Raw genomic sequence first — 17,716 nt, forward strand, 5'->3', positions numbered from 1 at the left:
GTATTGTATAAAGTGATAAAAGGATGCACATGCAGAAATCCAAAAAGGATGGATACATCAGCTAGTATCGGTTTATACAATTACATGAAGCTTTCATGAGGAAATAATATGACCTGCACACAACATTTAAATCAAAAGACATCCATTACAGTTTTTATTGTAAGAAGAGATGTAGAAAGAAGTAAAGTGTCTCATATGAGAATACATACATAAGATATACAAGATGTGGTGTGTATATAAATTATCCACCTATAAGTCATTGTTAGAAATTATATTAAAACGAAGAGTAGTACAGATGAAATAAGCAAGATAGGAAATTCCTTACAGTAGGGTAACAATTTTATTAATACTATTTATGTACATTAAGTTGTATTTCATTTTTATGCGGAAACGTAATACTAGCTAGAAGGTAAGTTTGTTGAAGATGGTTGTTTTTAATTTATTTATAGAATTTACATTTTTCCCACAAGATCCAAATTATCAAGTGTAATTAATGCCATGAAAAAATTTGCAAATAGTTATATCTAAGCAGGGAAGATGTTCACTTAGTTACAACAAGGGGTTATGTTTGTATAGAGCTGAAATATCACTATTATGTGGGTAGAAGATAATGTATGTGAATTGACAAAACTGCAATTAGCATATTGTTATATAATCCACAACCACCTCTCATTTAATCTATTGATATTATGACAGCTTTCATTGGTCCCCAGTTCTCATTCCAACCATCCAGCTCTTCTGTGTAGTAAATCATAAGGACTAAACCTGATGAATTAGCCAGTACCTAGTTCCTCCTTGAGAATCTTAAATTCACCTTCCAATAAGGAATGGAAAATAAGTCAATTTAAAAAGGAGTAGCTATTTTTAAAACCACCAACGTGAATGTGATTAGCTGAGAGAAGTTATTTCCAAAAGAATTTTGGAAGTTTACATGTTTAACAATAAGGAAAAGAAATTTGTAATATGTTAAAATTGTAAATTAGTAATTTTGACAAAATCAGTTTCTTTTTCGATTTTTTATTCATTATTAGGTTTTCAGCTTCTTAAGATTCAGTTTTGTCTGGAACTAAAAAAAGTAAAATAAAAGCTCAATTATCATAAAAGAGGTTTTTGTGAACTTGTGTTCTAATAGCCTTAAGATAGTTATCTAGTTTAATTCCTAGGTTAAATGGTATGTGTACTTTTATGGTTTTTAATACACAATGCCAATTTGCTCTCCAGAAATGAATAACTTATCATTGCAGGAGTGAGCAATGTTCCTTTTAACTTTTGCCCCTTGGCTGAATGAAAAATAATATAAGAACTATATTATTATTATTATTATTATTATTGTGGCAGTTGACATTTATTTAATGCTTACTATGTGCAATGACTATGGTTCTGAATTACTTTTTATATATAGATTAACTCAACGAATTTTCTTTTCTTAATTAATTTTTATTGGAGTCTAGTGGATTTACAATGTTGTGTTAGTTTCTGCTGTACAGCAAAGCGAATCAGTTCTACACGTACATATATCCATTCTTTTTTAGATTCTTTTCCCATATAGGTCATTACAGAGGATTGTAACTACATGAATTTTCATCACAACCTTGTTAACATAGTAGATTAGTTATCGATTGCTGATGCTGAGTTAATGACTTCACATCTTCACAGTATAACCAGCAAACACCCATTGTCTCACAGTTTCTGTGAGTCAGGAATTGGAGAGGAGTAATAATCAGGGTATGTGTTATGTTGCAGTAAAGATGTCAGTTGGGGCTCTGTTATCTGAAGGCTTGACTTGGGCTGGAAGGTCTGCATCCAGGGTGGTCCCCTTTTCACTGACATGGTTGGCAAGTCAGTGCTGGCTGTTGGCAGGAGGCCTCAGTTCCTTACCTCTTAGACTTTTCCTTAAGGCAGAAGCCAGAATGTCCTTGCCTTGGCCGTCACACTGTCATTTCCACAATATCTTACTGGTCGCAAGATCAGTCCTATTCTGTGTAGGTGGGAATGACACAGGATCTAGATCCCAGGTTATGAGGATCATAGAGGCTGTCTGGGCGGCTAGCTGCCACGGGTAGATTCCAGTATTATTCCCCTTTTACAGATGAGAAAACTGAGACAGGAAGATGTTAAGTAAAATGCTGATGGTACCATAACTTAGTGGTACAGCTGGATCTTAAATGCACGTGATCTGTCTCTAGAACGTGTGCCGTTAAGAGATATGGGGTGTTGCCACTAATAGTTTGTTTTAATTTTAAAGTTTTGATTACTAACAGTTGTACATTTCCATGTATCTATTGTACATTTAATTTGTGTGTGCATTTGTGTATAAAACATCGCTTTACCATTATTTTCTACAGAGGTGACTATTTTTGTCTCAGTGAACTGTGGAGATTTTTCGTATTCTACAATTACTCACATTTTGACTTTTTGGAAGTTGCATTTTTTTTTTTTTTTTTTTTTTCAGTTTGCCAGTTGTCTTTCGGTTGTGTTCATGGTGTTTTTAACTAACAGAATTTTTGTCTCCTTCTTGCACAATCATCAATGTTTTCTTTATGATTTCTGCCTCTAGATTATCCAAGGATCCATCATGTAATAGTTCAATTCAGTTTATTTTGCCAATAGTTACTTTTTTTAAAGACAGAGTTTTTAGCAACCCCTAGAACTATCTCCTAAGATCAAAAAGAATGTGTGGATCGTGAGGGACTGAAATGCCTAACTTACTTCATTTTCTGGAATCTGTTGATGTGAACATCACGTTGAAAAATTGTAGGGGCTGGTTGCTGGCAGAACAGTCCATAGTAGGCAAGGAGTCAGCAAGACAAGACACATGCCTCAATTATCCCATTAAGCCAACCTCACTTTGCATTAAGAAAATCCTTATAAATTGCATATGCCTTCTGGTAAAATTGAAGTTTCAATCGTCTCTTTTATGTCTCTTTATTAAGATTATTAGATGAATATCTAATTGATAGTAGCATCTATCTACCTGTTTATTTCTGTAAGCATGGACATTTTGGAGGGAAAGAAGAAGATTTGGTTATTATGGGAGACTGCTGAAAAACAGTATTTAGGATACGCTCATTGGCGGTGGCCAATGAGCGTATCCTAAATACCCAACGGAAGAGATGAGGTGAGAGTGTCCTGTGCAGTTTTGTCCAGAGTAATGACATGGCTGAAAACAGCTGTCTCAGGTTATACGTGACAACTCTAAATGTGGCTCTGGGTTGTCGTTTGTGTGGGAAGATCAGGCAGATCGTAGCATCTTCTGTCTTTGGTAAGGAAAAGGTGTGTACTCACAGAAGTGCATACTTCCACTTATTGTCTATTTTTATGAAAGAAAATCTTTACTTATCATGGGACTCTAGTTTGCTGCATGCTTTTCTGTGTTATTTCAATCTGAAATTTACATTTGTGTAAGACAGATATAAATAACTATACCAATTTGTCTAATATGTCACTAGGCCTAGTTGCTCAAAGCCTTAACGTGCTTAAAGACGTGGAATTCGAACTTATGCCTTGTGGTTCTAAATGTAAGGATGCTTTCAGTCGAGTACAGGAGCACCTTTGCAACATTTTCCTACTTTATAGCGTATTTCTACAAACGCTGGCATTCTATTTTAATCTTCATAGAATGTGTGGTTCAGAACGTCGGTTTTCCAGTTTGACAATGATTTCCAGAGATTTAGAGTGAAAAAGACATGTAGTGGAGTGTACACCTGTCCCCTGACCTCCTCCCAAATGATTTCAGGCCTATTTACACTATTCAGACAGTACCCAAACTCACTCTTCCGTTTTGCTAATTCAACCATCTAGTGCTATCTAAAGCCTTCCCCTCCACTTCATTGATGCAATGCTTTTCAATTAGCTTTTTTTTTTTTTTGGATGTGAGACCTATTTAATTCATTTTATTTTATTTTACTTTATCACTTTTCTGTACAGCAGAAATTGGCCCAACATTGTAAATCAGTGAGCTTTTAACACAGTGCTACTCAAAGTGTAGGCCAAAAACCAGGTTCAGTCTACAGACTTTTACTAGGCTATAAAATAAATACCAAATTGATAGTGAGAATTTAGAAACTTTGATAGCAATCTGCCATGGCTGTGACACCCTAGTGCATCACAGTGTGTTGTCTCTTTGATAAGTGAGTAGACTGGTTTGGATCACATCATATTCGTAGGTGAGTCACATATGGCATGAGTTCTATTCAGGCATGCATGATAGAACTGCATATGTGTCTGCAATGCATTGGAAATTAAAAAGAAAAGAAACATCTGTCCTTCATCACGAACAGCTGATAAGATGCCTTATCGGTCTAGAGTGTTCTGTGTCTCACCTTCCTTTTTTCTGTCCTGTCCTCTTTAAACCACCTGAACTCTGTGGTCTGTCATTCAGCCAACCTCATATCTGTATACTGCTTTCCTTTGTTTTAACTTTTTATGGCTCCTGATTGACAATAACAAACAAATTTCTTATCAGATGGATTCTTTTTTCCTGCTCCTTGCCTGAGCCCTGCTAGAAAAAAAAAAAAAAAGAAAAATTCACACCGTGGGTCAGACTCATATCACTGTGAACTCAATGATCTGGCAGCTCACAGGCCCTTAACAGTGCTGACTCTTTTTCCTTATCAAAACACACTCTTACTCTTGCAGTTACCATTTCAATCTTTAGTTCACCGCTGAATTCTTAGGTGGTGGAAGCCAGTGAGTGAAAATTTCCTCAGATTTTTGCTACCGTATTTTCCTAATGTTACTTCCTTTTCACTTACCATTTCCTGCTTTTCTCCTGTTACGATAGGATTTCCTTATCTCCAGGCTGGACCCCATCACCTTGTACCTTGTTAGCAACCTTGTGATATTTTTCTCTCCTTAATCTTCAAATCTCTTTCTTTGTTAATTTATCTCCATAAAAATTTAAATATCCTCCTAACTCTCTGATTTACTTTTAAGAAAATCACCTCTGTATGCTTTCTTCACCTTTCAACTAACTACTGTTAATTATCCTTAAAAATCTTAGTTTAAACATCACTTCTTTGGGAATACTCTTTCTGACTCCTGCAGAGCAGGAAAAGTATCCTTTTGTATCTTCTTAGAGCACTTGCATTTATGTCCTTTATAAAATTTATCACAGTATATTTGCTACTAATAAATTTTCTAGAGATCTTTCAAAATCCCTTTGAATCAGTGACTCAAATCATTTTAGTCCAGCTATGATTTTGGGGTGTGTGTGATTGAAAAGCAGTGAAATTGATTTCAAGGTCAGACGTGGCCACATTCCTTCCAAACTCCCTCATTAAATGATGGGGTTTGGGGAAGCATGGTGTTTGTATTGTTTCAGTTCAGTTAAGTGGTTGTTTGAACCACTTGTCCATCTGGTAGCAAGTAGTAAGCTTTAAAGTAAGTTTAAGGGAGAGAAAAACCACTAGAAGATTCACTTATTGTAGTGTGCTTGGTTAATCAATTTTAGACTTGTATAGCTTTTGTAGAGTTCTTTATAGGCTGTGTGAATTTAAGTTAATAATGGATTTAGGCAAGTAACTTGACCTCTCTGAACATCTAATTGCTTATCTGAAAACTTTAACACAATATATATCATAAAACTTTTGTGAGGTTTAATAACACACATGCATACATATACATACATATATATGTACCATTTAGCATAAAAGTTGAAATCCTATTTGGGATTAGTATTATTATATTAAGGCAATTCAATAACTATATCATGAACTCTCATGACATCAATTACTATCACGACCTAGTGAGAAATGAATACTTTCCATTAGTACCTAAATAAATGGAGTTCTGAGGTCAGCAATTTTTCAAAAAATATTAAGACTGCTGTTTCTATGACATGTTTAAAAAAAAGGGAGATTATTAAAATTAAAACTGTTTTTCTCTAGGATACAGGAAATGATTTCCCCTTGAGCACTTAATTAGTATCATACATTAAAGAAATTACAGCATCAACATAAGGATTCAAGCAATTAGAAACACACACAAATGTGTTTTATACTCAATATTACTGAAGTGAAATACATCTGTTTATAGAACGTTGCCAACGTCAAACTGGGTTGAACTCTGTATATTTAATAAGCATCTTGTATTTAGATCTTGTGAAACTAAATGACTTTTAAAGCTTTACTTAAACCTATTCTTAGCCATTGAATGGCTCACAGTCCTAGAATTGGCAGGAGTATGATGTCTGCTCGTGTACAAACACACACACTCTGACTGGTATTTTATTGATTAAAGCAACAGGATCAAAATAAAACCCGATTGTTAGAGATTATTCTCCTCGAAGAAAAAGAAGCAATTTTCATGGCAATCAACCCACTCATGCTTATAAACAGAGTCTAATAAGCGAAGGCTGTGTGAGAGCTTTATAATGCGATTTGTTCAGTCGTTCTATGTAATAAACTCTTTCCCTGTAAAATAAAAACAAATAGCATTCAATTTTAAAAATTTACCCTGTTTCGTGTTTCTCTTTAAAAGCTCTTTCTCCAAAGGATATTTGATTTCTGTAAATCAAAATCCAGGACTAGATTGGTTTCATGCACTGTCCACTGTTGCTTACTGCTTTCTGAAGAGCTGTTACCTAGCAACTGCATGTAAGAAGCTTCCAGTACTTTAAATCATAGACAAGCTCAAAAAATACTGTGAGGCAGACTTAAAAAAAAATATTCTGACTTGTTAAAATGTAATTAACAAATTGATTTTCCATAAAGTAAAAGGGCCTTGAAAATAGATTTGATCGTATCTATCTATAAATTTGTAGCTTTAGTTATAATTGCTTATCTGAAGAGCTTTTAAATCAAAAATAATTAAAATAGCAATAAAACAGAAACCACAAATCTCACATAATCCTGCTATTTCAAAAGTTGTAGCCCTTGAAAACTGTTTCCCATTCCTTAAGGTAGATACTATTAAGATTTTGATTCCCATTCTTACAATTTTTCATGCTTATTCAGTCATATGTATGCACACATGAACATATATGCAGAAGTCAACTTTTTTATCAATGGAGCTCTATTGTACTGTTTTGCTACTTAAATTTTTTTTTTTTTTTTTTTTTTTTTTTTTTCCGTTATGCGGGCCTCTCACTGTTGTGGCCTCTCCCGTTGCGGAGCACAGGCTCCGGACGCACAGGCTCAGCGGCCATGGCTCACGGGCTTAGTTGCTCCGCGGCATGTGGGATCTTCCCGGACCAGGGCACGAACCCGTGTCTCCTGCATCGGCAGGCGGATTCTCAACCACTGCGCCACCAGGGAAGCCCGCTACTTAAATTTTAAAACTGTATTATTGACATTATTTCAAGATGGCTTATTGAAATCTATCTTTTTATTTTTAATAATGCAGGATTGTGGTGATAAATAGTACGTGTTTAGAATTCTGATGAGCATTTTATATTCATTATCTACTTTTCTCCGCAGAAAACCCTATGAGGTAAATATTATTATAATTCACAGTTTTAAAGATAAGGCAAGTTAGGCCCTGAGGGATCAGGACCTTGCCTGTGGCCTGGCACACTTGGGGGTGACACCATTTGCTCTCATGTGCTTATGCTCTGATGGCAAGCAACCCAAGAGGAAGAGCTGAGCCAAAACAGCAACTTTACAGGGACGAGAAGAAAATACGAGATTTCGAAAGAGGAAATGCTTTCTTCAACAAGGGAGGAAATTAGAAAGAAAACATGGACAGATTTGATCATTGCTAAGGAGTAATCTTTGTCTGCATAATCAAAACTGGACTTTTGCCACATATGTGGTCTCTCCAGGAAAAGGGACAGTGTGTAGGGGAAGTGGTTTTGTCTACAAAATATCGATCCAGAAGTTTACAAAACCTAGGCTAGTAACCATATTTAACTAAAAGAGGAGTTGAGACATGTCATTTCTCCCTGCACAGGCACGCACCCAGGTAAACCTTGGGGATGGGTAAGGGGAAATGAAGCCTCTTACTAAAAGGAAGAAGGAGAGAATGGATATGGGGTGAGAGTAGTTTCGGCCACAGTTCAAATCTTTTTGTCCACCCAAGTATCCATGTACAGTGTTTTTCCCTTATACATTAAGATACTCATTCATTATTATGAAAAATACCCCAAAGTCGCCTCAGTTGCTGAATCCAACTCAAAATGCAGGATATCTCGATCATGCAAAGTCATTGCTGGCTGTGGATCCTATGAACACACCAATAAGTGAGTGAGTTACCTCTCCCCCACCCCATATGCGTATATAATAGCAGAGCAAGATAGCTGTGATAAAACAGTGGGTTTTGGAAAAAGAAGGGGAGACACACAGCAGACATTGTTCCACAGGAATGGAGAAATCCTGTGGGACATGAATTGCAGAGACCTTGCAGTAATTTTTTTGATTAGACACCCATCCTGCTCTTAGAAAATAACTCCTTTGTCTATTCATAAGCATAGATCCTTGGTCACTATCTTCTGTGGCTACAGAGAATGTTGAAATTAGAACAGATTTCCTCCAGTCCTTTCTATGTGTCAATAATTGTGCTCAAAGTTCTTTTCTAAGAACTTTCTTGCACTTGCTATCTTTACTGGCTTTTGTTGCCGTGTCCATATCACCCTCTTGGTTGTCATGGCAACTACCTTGGCATCATCTGAAACAATAGGTTTATTGGGTGGGAAGGCAGCACAGCACCTTTATCTGATCCCCACATTCGGTCCAGCTTTATTGATCTGGCTGAAAAGTCTTAAAAGGAGGTCGCTGATAAAGATTCTGAAAGACAGTGTCATCTCCTGCGATTTAGGGTACAGTTCACTGTTTTGGTTCTGCAACTGTCCGGATTCCTGGACTCCTAGGTTTCTGGCTTCAAGCAATATTCCCTTCTCTCTCTGCTTGCAGAGAGATCAGTTTTTGCCCCAGATCACCTGTCTCTGTACACCTGACTAAAATCAGCAAGGTGCTGTCACCCACGTTAGTATTCTTGCTCTTTCTTATACCTCTCCCATACGTGTCTCCATCGACAGGCAGTTTCTGCGTTCAGAGGGGAAAATGGATAATAGGGAAAGATAGCAATTTCTGTCACAGATATAATTCTACATTATGCATCTCTATAGTACTTGAATTTTATATAATTTAGTCTTCTTTTTTTTAAAAAAATATTGTAGTATAGTTGATTTACGGGGTTGTTAGTTTCAGGTGTACAGCAAAGTGAATCAGTTATGCATAGATCCACTCTTTTTTTTTTTTTTCTAGATTCTTTTCCCATATAGGCCATTACAGAGTATTGAGTAGAGTTCCCTGTGCTGTACAGTAGGTCCTTGTTGGTTATCTATTTTTTATACAGTAGTGTGTATAGGTCAATCCCAATCTCCCAGTTTATCCCCCCCACCTTATCCCGTGGTAACTATAAGTTTGTTTTCTGCATCTGTGCCTCTACTTCTGTTTTGTAAATAAGTTCATTTGTACCCTTTTTTTGTAGATTCCACAAACAAGTGATATATGATATTTGGCTTTCTGTGTCTGACTTACTTCACTCAGTATGACAGTCTCTAGGTCCATCCATGTCTCTACAAATGACCCATATTTGTTCTTTTTTATGGCTGAGTAATATTCCATTGTATATATATATATATATATATATATATATATATATATATATATATATATATATATATATATACCACATCTTCTTTATCCATTCCTCCATCAATGAACATTTAGGTTGCTTCCATGACCTGGCTATTGTAAATAGCGCTGCAGTGAACATTGTGGTGCGTGTATCTTTTTGAATTATGGTTTTCTCTGGGTATACGTCCAGGAGTGGGATTGCTGGATCAATCATATGGTAAGCTCTGTTTTTAGTTTTTTAAGGAATCTCCATACTATTCTCCACAGTGGCTGCACCAATTTAAATTCCCATCAGTAGTGTAGGAAGGTTGCCTTTTCTCCACACTCTCTCCAGCATTTATTGTTTGTAGATTTTTTGATGATGGCCAGTTTTTAATTTGAAAATCACTTGATAAAAATTGGCAGTTTGTGGCTTGAAATGTCCCCAAAAGGAAATGTAAGTAGCTGATGAAAAAAAATGAGCTGAAAAACTGCCCAATCTCCTAACTCACTGTCCCTCTTTTCCACACTGCTTGGTCAGAATGGTTAATGGTATGGATAGCCAGGAAAATGCTTCTTTCAGTGCCCTAGGCTTGTGTTTCGGTGATTTCCCTTCTTTCAGTGTTCTTGCCTGCGTCTTATCTCTGCACCCACTTCCGGAGGCGTATTCCCTAGATCACGTAAATGTGAGCCTTCTATCATGGCTATTCCTAGTCCCCACCTCTGTGACCACCACCCCCTATCTTTCTAGTTCATGTCCTCTAATACAGAGCTCCCACAATCTTTTGACTACACTGGGACTTGCGATTTGTTGATTCGACCAAGTTTTCACCTGTTGGTCCTGTCTTCCCTTCTTAACCTGTTTGCATCCCATGGCACACCTTTAGAACCCATAATTCCAATTCAGCCTAGTTTGTTGACCTTCCACTAGTTAGACTTGTTTGTCAGAAATCAACTCTAGCGAACAACTCTCTGCCTTCTAGGTGTTTACCTCCATGCATTTGAACGTGGCCAGAGGAAACCAAACAAAAGATGATCTGCAGGCTATTCCTCCATTCAATTCGTGATCACTAATTTGTAGGGGTCTAGAGGTTGCCAGACAATCATTCTGTCCCGCAATTCTGCTCTTCTCCCACTCTCTTAAACAGTGATACCATGCTTTTTCTCTCACCTCCAACCTCTTCCCTAATCATCATTTCCACCTATTTACTAAGAAAGTAGAATGATTGGAAGAAAAACAAAATTTTAGTAAACGTCTGCCTACACATCTACCCACCAACCTGAAGGTAGAATGCCCATATATTCTACCCTTTTTCCTGTTATTATAGATGAGCAATTTTAGTAGCAATATGGCTGAGAAGAGGCATGAAAAGAGTGATATATCATGTTAGTAAGATTACCCAAAATCTGACAATATAGGAATGACATTTTAAGGGATTCGAAATATGTACTATAAGCTTTAGGATTTATGAAAGGTCTTTAATTCATTTGGCAGATCAAACAGCACTCTCTAGTTATTGTTGTTAATGGAAATGTTCTGTATTTGCCTTGTCTAATACCTAGCCAGTAGTCACAAGTATTATTGAGAACTTAATTATTATTGAACTTTAATTTCTGTTTAATTTTAGTTTATTTAAATGTAAATAGCCAAATGTAGCAGAGACAACTGTATTGGCCAGCACAGTTTCATTTTTATTTTATGTAATTAATTAGTTAATTATTTTATTGAAGTATAGTTGATTTACAATGTGTTCATTTCAGGTGTACAGCAAAGTGATTCAGTTATTCATACGTATATATCTATTTTTTCTCAGATTCTTTTCCCTTATAGGTTATTGGAGAATATTCAGTAGAGTTCCCTGTGCTATACAGTGGGTCCTTGTTGGTTATCTGTTTTACATACAGTAGTGTGTATAGGTTAATCCCTAAACTCCTAGTTTATCCCTCCCCCTGCTTTCCCCTTTGATTATCATGTTTGTTTTTTATGTCTGTGGGTCTACTTCAGTTTTGTATGTAAGTTCATTTGTGTCATTCTTATTTTAGCTTCCACATATAAGCAGTATTATATGATATTTGTCTTTGGCTTACTTCACTTAGTATGGTAATCTCTGGGTCTATGCATGTTGCTGTAAATGGCATTATTTCATTCCTTTCTTTGGCTGAGGCAACTGTATTGGCCAGCACAGTTTTAGAAGGGTGATAGTGGGATGCTGAAGAATTGGAGAACAGGAAGAGCAATTCAGAAGCTGTTTTGTTACCCCTGGTGAGAGATTATCAGAGTTTGAATAAAGGTCCTGCATCCCTTAGCTGTAATCCCCAATCCAGAAAATTCTGAAAAAGAAAATATTTTAGTCTTTGTGTTGGTGTAAAAATCTGACCTGACCTGAAATTATTTGGTAGCAATCCCCGCACTGAACTTAATTATTTTTAAAAATTTTTGGGGGTATAGTTGCTTTACAAAATTGTGTTAGTTTATACTGTACAGCAAAGTGAATCAGCTGTACGTATACATATATCCCCTCTTTTTTGGATTTCCTTCTCATTTAGGTCACCACAGAGAACTGAATAGAGTTCCCTGTGCTATACAGTAGGTTCTCATTAGTTACCTATTTTATACAGAGTATCAATAGTGTATATATGTCAACCCCAATCTCCCAATTCCTCCAACTCCCCCCTTTCCCCCTTGGTATCCATACATTTGTTCTCTACGTCTGTGTCTTTATGTCTGCTTTGTAAACAAGATCATCTATACCAATTTTTTCAGATTCCACATATATGCATTAATATAGGATATTCGTTTTTCTGTTTCTGACTTACTTCACTCTGTTTGACAGCCTCTGGGTCCAGCCATGTCTCTACAAATGACCCAGTTTTGTTCCTTTTTATGGATGAGTAATATTCCATTATATATATGTACCACATCTTTTTAAAATTTTTAATTTTATTTATTTTTTAACATCTTTATTGGAGTATAATTGCTTTACAATGGTGTGTTAGTTTCTGCTTTATAACAAAGTGAATCAGCTATACATATACATATGTCCCTATATTTCCTTCCTCTTGCATCTCCCTCCCATTCTCCCTATCCCACCCCTCTAGGTGGTCACAAAGCACCGAGCTGATCTCCCTGTGCTATGTGGCTGCTAGCTATCTATTTTATATTTGGTAGTATATATAAGTCCATGCCACTCTCTCACTTCGTCCCAACTTACCCTTCTCCCTCCCCGTGTCCTCAAGTCCATTCTCTATGTCTGTGTCTTTATTCCTGTCCTGCCCCTAAGTTCTTCATAACCATTTTTTTTTTTTTTTTAGATTCCATATATATGTGTTAGCCTACAGTATTTTTTTTTCTCTTTCTGACTTACTTCACTCTGTATGACAGACTCTAGCTCCATCCACCTCACTACAAATAACTCAATTTCATTTCCTTTTATGGCTGAGTAATAGTCCATTGTATATATGTACCACTTCTTCTTTATCCATTCATCTGTTAATGGACACCTAGTTTGCTTCCATGTCCTGCCTATTGTAAACAGTGCTGCAATGAACATTGAGGTGCATGTGTCATTTTGAATTATGGTTTTCTCTGGGTATATGCCCAGGAGTGGGATTGCTGGGTCATATGGTAGTTCTATTTTAAATTTTTTAAGGAATCTCCATAGTGGCTGTATCAATTTACATTCCCACCAAAAATTCATGAGGGTTCCCTTTTCTCCACACCCTCTCCAGAGATTATTTTTTGTAGAATTTTTGATGATGGCAATTCTGACCAGTGTGAAGTGATACCTTATTGTAGTTTTGATTTGCATTTCTCTAATAATTAGTGATGTTGAATGTCTTTTCATATGTTTGCTGGCCATCTGTATGTCTTCTTTGGCGAAATGTCTATTTAGGTCTTCCACCCATTTTTTTGATTGGGTTGTTTATTTTTTTGATATTGAGTTGCACGAGCTATTTGTACATTTTGGAGATTAATCCTTTGTGAGTTGCTTCGTTTGCAAATATTTTCTCCCATTCTGAGGGTTGTCTTTTCCTCTGTTTATGGTTTCCTTTGCTCTGCAAAAGATTTTAAGTTTCATTAGGTTTCACTTGTTTATTTTTATTCTCATTACCTTGGGAAGTGGGTCAAAAAAAGATCTTGCTGCGATTTATGTCAAAGAGTGTTCTGCCTATGTTTTCCTCTAAGAGTTTTACAGTGTCTGTCCTTAAATTTAGGTCTTTAATCCGTTTTGAGTTTATTTTTGTGTACGGTGTTAGGGAGTGTTCTAACTTCATTCTTTTACATGTAGCTGTCCAGTTTTCCCAGCACCACTTATTGAAGAGGCCGTCTTTGGCTCCATAGTATATTCTGGCTTCCTTCATCATAGATTACGGGACCATAGTTGCATGGGTTTATCTCTGGGCTTTCTATCCTGTTCCATTGATCTTTCTGTTTTTGTGTCTTGATTACTGTAGCTGTGTAGTATAATCTGAAGTCAAGGAGCCTGATTCCTCCAGCTCCATTTTTTTTCTCAAGATTGCTTTTGATAATCGAGGTCTTTTGTGTTTCCATACAAATTGTACAATTTTTGGCTCTAGTTCTGTGAAAAATGCCATTGGTAATTTGATAGGGATTGCATTGACTCTGTCGTTTGCTTTGGGTGGTAGAGTCATTTTCACAATGTTGATTCTTCCAATCCAAGAATATGGGATATCTCTCCATCTGTTTGTGTCATCTTTGATTTCCTTCATCAGTATCTTATAGTTCTCTGCATACAGGTCTTTTGCCTCTTTAGATAGGTTTATTCCTAAAATTAGTATGAGTATTCCCACATTAGCTGCAGAAATAATAGACATAAGCATAGGTTGCTCCTTACACATATTACATAGGGTTTGCGAGATGAAGCATATTGTCTTTCCAAAATTTGAAAAAAAATAATTCTAAAAGCTGATAGGTGGCCCTTAAGAGTATGGACAAGGATCAGAAGCCTGTAGTAAGTAGTGTGAGTGGGAATGGGGGTAGGGAAATGAGAGAGAGACAGAGGACTTTAGTGGTATACTCAGTCAATAAACCTTGGCAGTCATATGACATTGGGAAATGAGGGGCAAAGTAGGATGAAAGAATAAAGAATGTCAGGTTTTTAATTCAAGTTAGTGGATAGTGATGAGTATTCAAAAAATATCTGAGGAGGAGGGATAGATTTGGACCTGAGAGGAGAGATCTAGAGATATATTCAATTCTGTTTTGCAGACTGGGTTTCTGTAATTTATGCAAATGAAGAATATTATTGTATCATATTCCTTTCCCTGTGCCAATCATCTTACTGATTACATAGATGTTTTCTTTATAAAAAGAGTGCTGATTTTTCTTATTATCTAACAAGGAATCCCAACATTATATACAATTAACTCATTAATCTAAGACGATTATTTTCAACCTATCTGATCCACTACCTCTTTTTTATGATAAATATTTTGTAACACTTCCTTTACTATCCTGGAATGAAATTCAGAGTAAATGTAAATATCTATATGAATACATTTTAAATAATTAATATAATGTCCTAATTGTAATATGAAGGAGAAAGAGAAGGGAAATAATAGTAAGGAAGCGTATATTTCAATATGTAAATGCCCAGGTATGAATAACCAAAAAAAGACAATGCAAGACAGACAATTGCTTGCACCAATAAGTACGTGCCCACTACTGACACTGACAGTAGCAGGCACATACTTATTATTAATGATCATATCTTAAATTTGTATTAATGACTCACATACAATAATAAACAAAATAAAGTTTCTCAATTTATACAGTGGTTGTCTTTCTAAATAATTCAGTATTTACTAAAATAGTGCAGAACCTACTTTGTATTTATGTGTAAAATAGCCTCCAGTAATATGTACATTGCTTGATAGGCTAATAAACACTGTAAAAACTTTACTTACTTGTAGAAAAAAGCATATACAGAAATAAAAATTACTACCTAAAATTTACTAATCTTTCCCTTCTTTCCATTTCCCACAGATTAGTATAGTTTTTGAAAAATTAGCCAGTGCAACATGATCTTCCGTCAACCATCCCCAACCAAACACAGATGAACACATTAAGTGAGGAAAAGGGAAGGAAGGGGACCCAGTTTTTTACTTTTTAACCACTGAAGGGAAATAAGATGGAATATTTTTCAACTATCACAGAACTATCACATTTTCTCATGGTCCCCTACTAGAAGAAATACGGTTTGTACATTAAACCAAGGGAAAGTTAATAATTGCATGTGGTTTTGCATATATGGTAAACAGACCTTCTAAATTTTCTGGTAGTCTATCTCATGTCATAATACATGTAAACATTTTTCTTAAATCATATGTTCAATTTTTGGTTTCAAATTTATGAACCCCATATGTATGGCAATCATATGATTCTAAAGTAATAACACTCTTCATTTAGCAGTTTTGTTACTTTATTTTCATAGATAGGGCATACACACTCAAAAATTATTTTGAGAAATATCGAAATAGTGGTTTAAGTCACTGTTATTTTGCAAATATTTTTATATACTTTTCCACATTCAAAATTGGATTTTGAATCTACCTGCCTTCCTGCAAAATATTAAGTATCATGGTTATGTATTTTTGAGATTTTCCTTAAAAATTATCATTATATTTGACAAGCAAAAAAAGAGGAAAGAGAAACAAAGAAAGCGACATTGTTAGCAGATTCTTGATTTTTTTTAAGAGTAGATCCTGATATGTAACCATAGCATACAATTTCTTCCATAAAATGTGAAAGCAAAAAAATGAATAGGAAATGAAGGAAAAATAAAAAAAAATAATAGGCTCTCTCATATGCTAACTCACGTTATACAAATTGGAGTAATGTTATTATTTATCTGGAGCATCTGATGAACCATTTCCCAAGTAATCTTGTTTCTTCATAAATTGTATGGTGTATGTATTCATTTTACAGATCCGACTCACCTATTCAACCTTCTATTTCTTAATTTAGCTAAAACTGCTATTTTCTGCCTAAGAATATTTATTTTCTTAGAACTTTAAACAGTCTTTATTTCCAATATCAGCTATAGTAGTTTACTTGAAAGGGAAGTTTTTTTTCCCCAAACAAACAGCCTTTTTCCCAACCAAACTTTAATTGCTTCTCTAAAATATGATTTCTGTGGAAAATTGTGTCTATGGCATCCGGGCCCTCATTCTTGCATGAAAATAATATACTTGGGCTGAGTAGCATCACCCCCCTTTCATATGACCTGCACCCCCTTAAGTGCCATCTTTTCTAACACTCTATTGTTTTTATGTCATTGAATTTCTTTTTATGCCATTTATTATCTTTTCTGACTGGACTCTATCATCTTTTGAATTTTTGACCTAGGTCCTGAGGTTAAAGTATAATTTAAATTTATATTTATTTCAGAATTAATTTCTAGTGATTGGTAATTACGGTTGTTTTGATTATAAAAAATCTATTACTTGTATGTTGTGCAAATATTATCTGCCACATTTTTTAATAATCACTTTCTAAGTCTTTATGTTGACTTTGAAGTTGATAAATAAATTATGTTATAAATCAGTACTATTGTATTTCATATCATAGAATTATCAGAAGTAAAGGAGACTTTATATATAGTCTGTGGTTTAGTATCCAGACTGTACCTCTAACCTACCTGCATGTTACCTCCTTGTACAGATGAGGCACAGGAAAAATAAACATTTTGCCAAAGGCTGTCAATTTTATTAAAGAAAGGTCTGGGGCCAGATCCTCCAAACCTCAATAACTTACCTCATGGTCTAGTACTCTCTCTTATGAATCATTTTTCCTGGGGATAAATTTGCACATGTGAAAACCTCTCTAAAACAAGTGTTTATATGGAAAGTTTTGTAATTTTATTCATTGTTTTATTTTTCATATTATTTTAAAATACTACTCTCCCAAGGTAAATTATTCTAATTTACCTATTTTATTTCAAACAGATCATGTTGTTTGTGAAGAAGAGTTTAAATACGCCATGTTAGCTTTAAACTGTATATGCCCAGCAACATCTACACTTATTACACTACTGGTTCATACCTCTAGAGGGCAGTAAGTATATTCTTTCTTTAAGATAATGCATTTTAAATTATAAACAATATAAGTGCAGTTATGTGATTTAGAAATACAGTAG

The 17,716-nt window shown here is 35.4% G+C and overlaps 1 protein-coding gene across 3 annotated transcripts in view; it reads left to right on the forward strand.

Moving 5' to 3' along the window:
* Positions 1-17,716, forward strand: part of KCNT2 (potassium sodium-activated channel subfamily T member 2) — a 377,107-nt gene that overhangs the window by 235,431 nt on the left and 123,960 nt on the right. For all 3 annotated transcript variants that reach the window (XM_059048725.2, XM_059048889.2, XM_067027514.1), the window contains exon 14: positions 17,526-17,634. In XM_059048725.2, the coding sequence (XP_058904708.1) occupies positions 17,526-17,634 (109 nt within the window). The remainder of the gene's footprint in view (positions 1-17,525; positions 17,635-17,716) is intronic.

The sequence above is a fragment of the Kogia breviceps genome, chromosome 1 (genome assembly GCF_026419965.1).
Source record: "Kogia breviceps isolate mKogBre1 chromosome 1, mKogBre1 haplotype 1, whole genome shotgun sequence".
In the NCBI taxonomy this organism is placed as follows: domain Eukaryota; kingdom Metazoa; phylum Chordata; class Mammalia; order Artiodactyla; family Physeteridae; genus Kogia; species Kogia breviceps.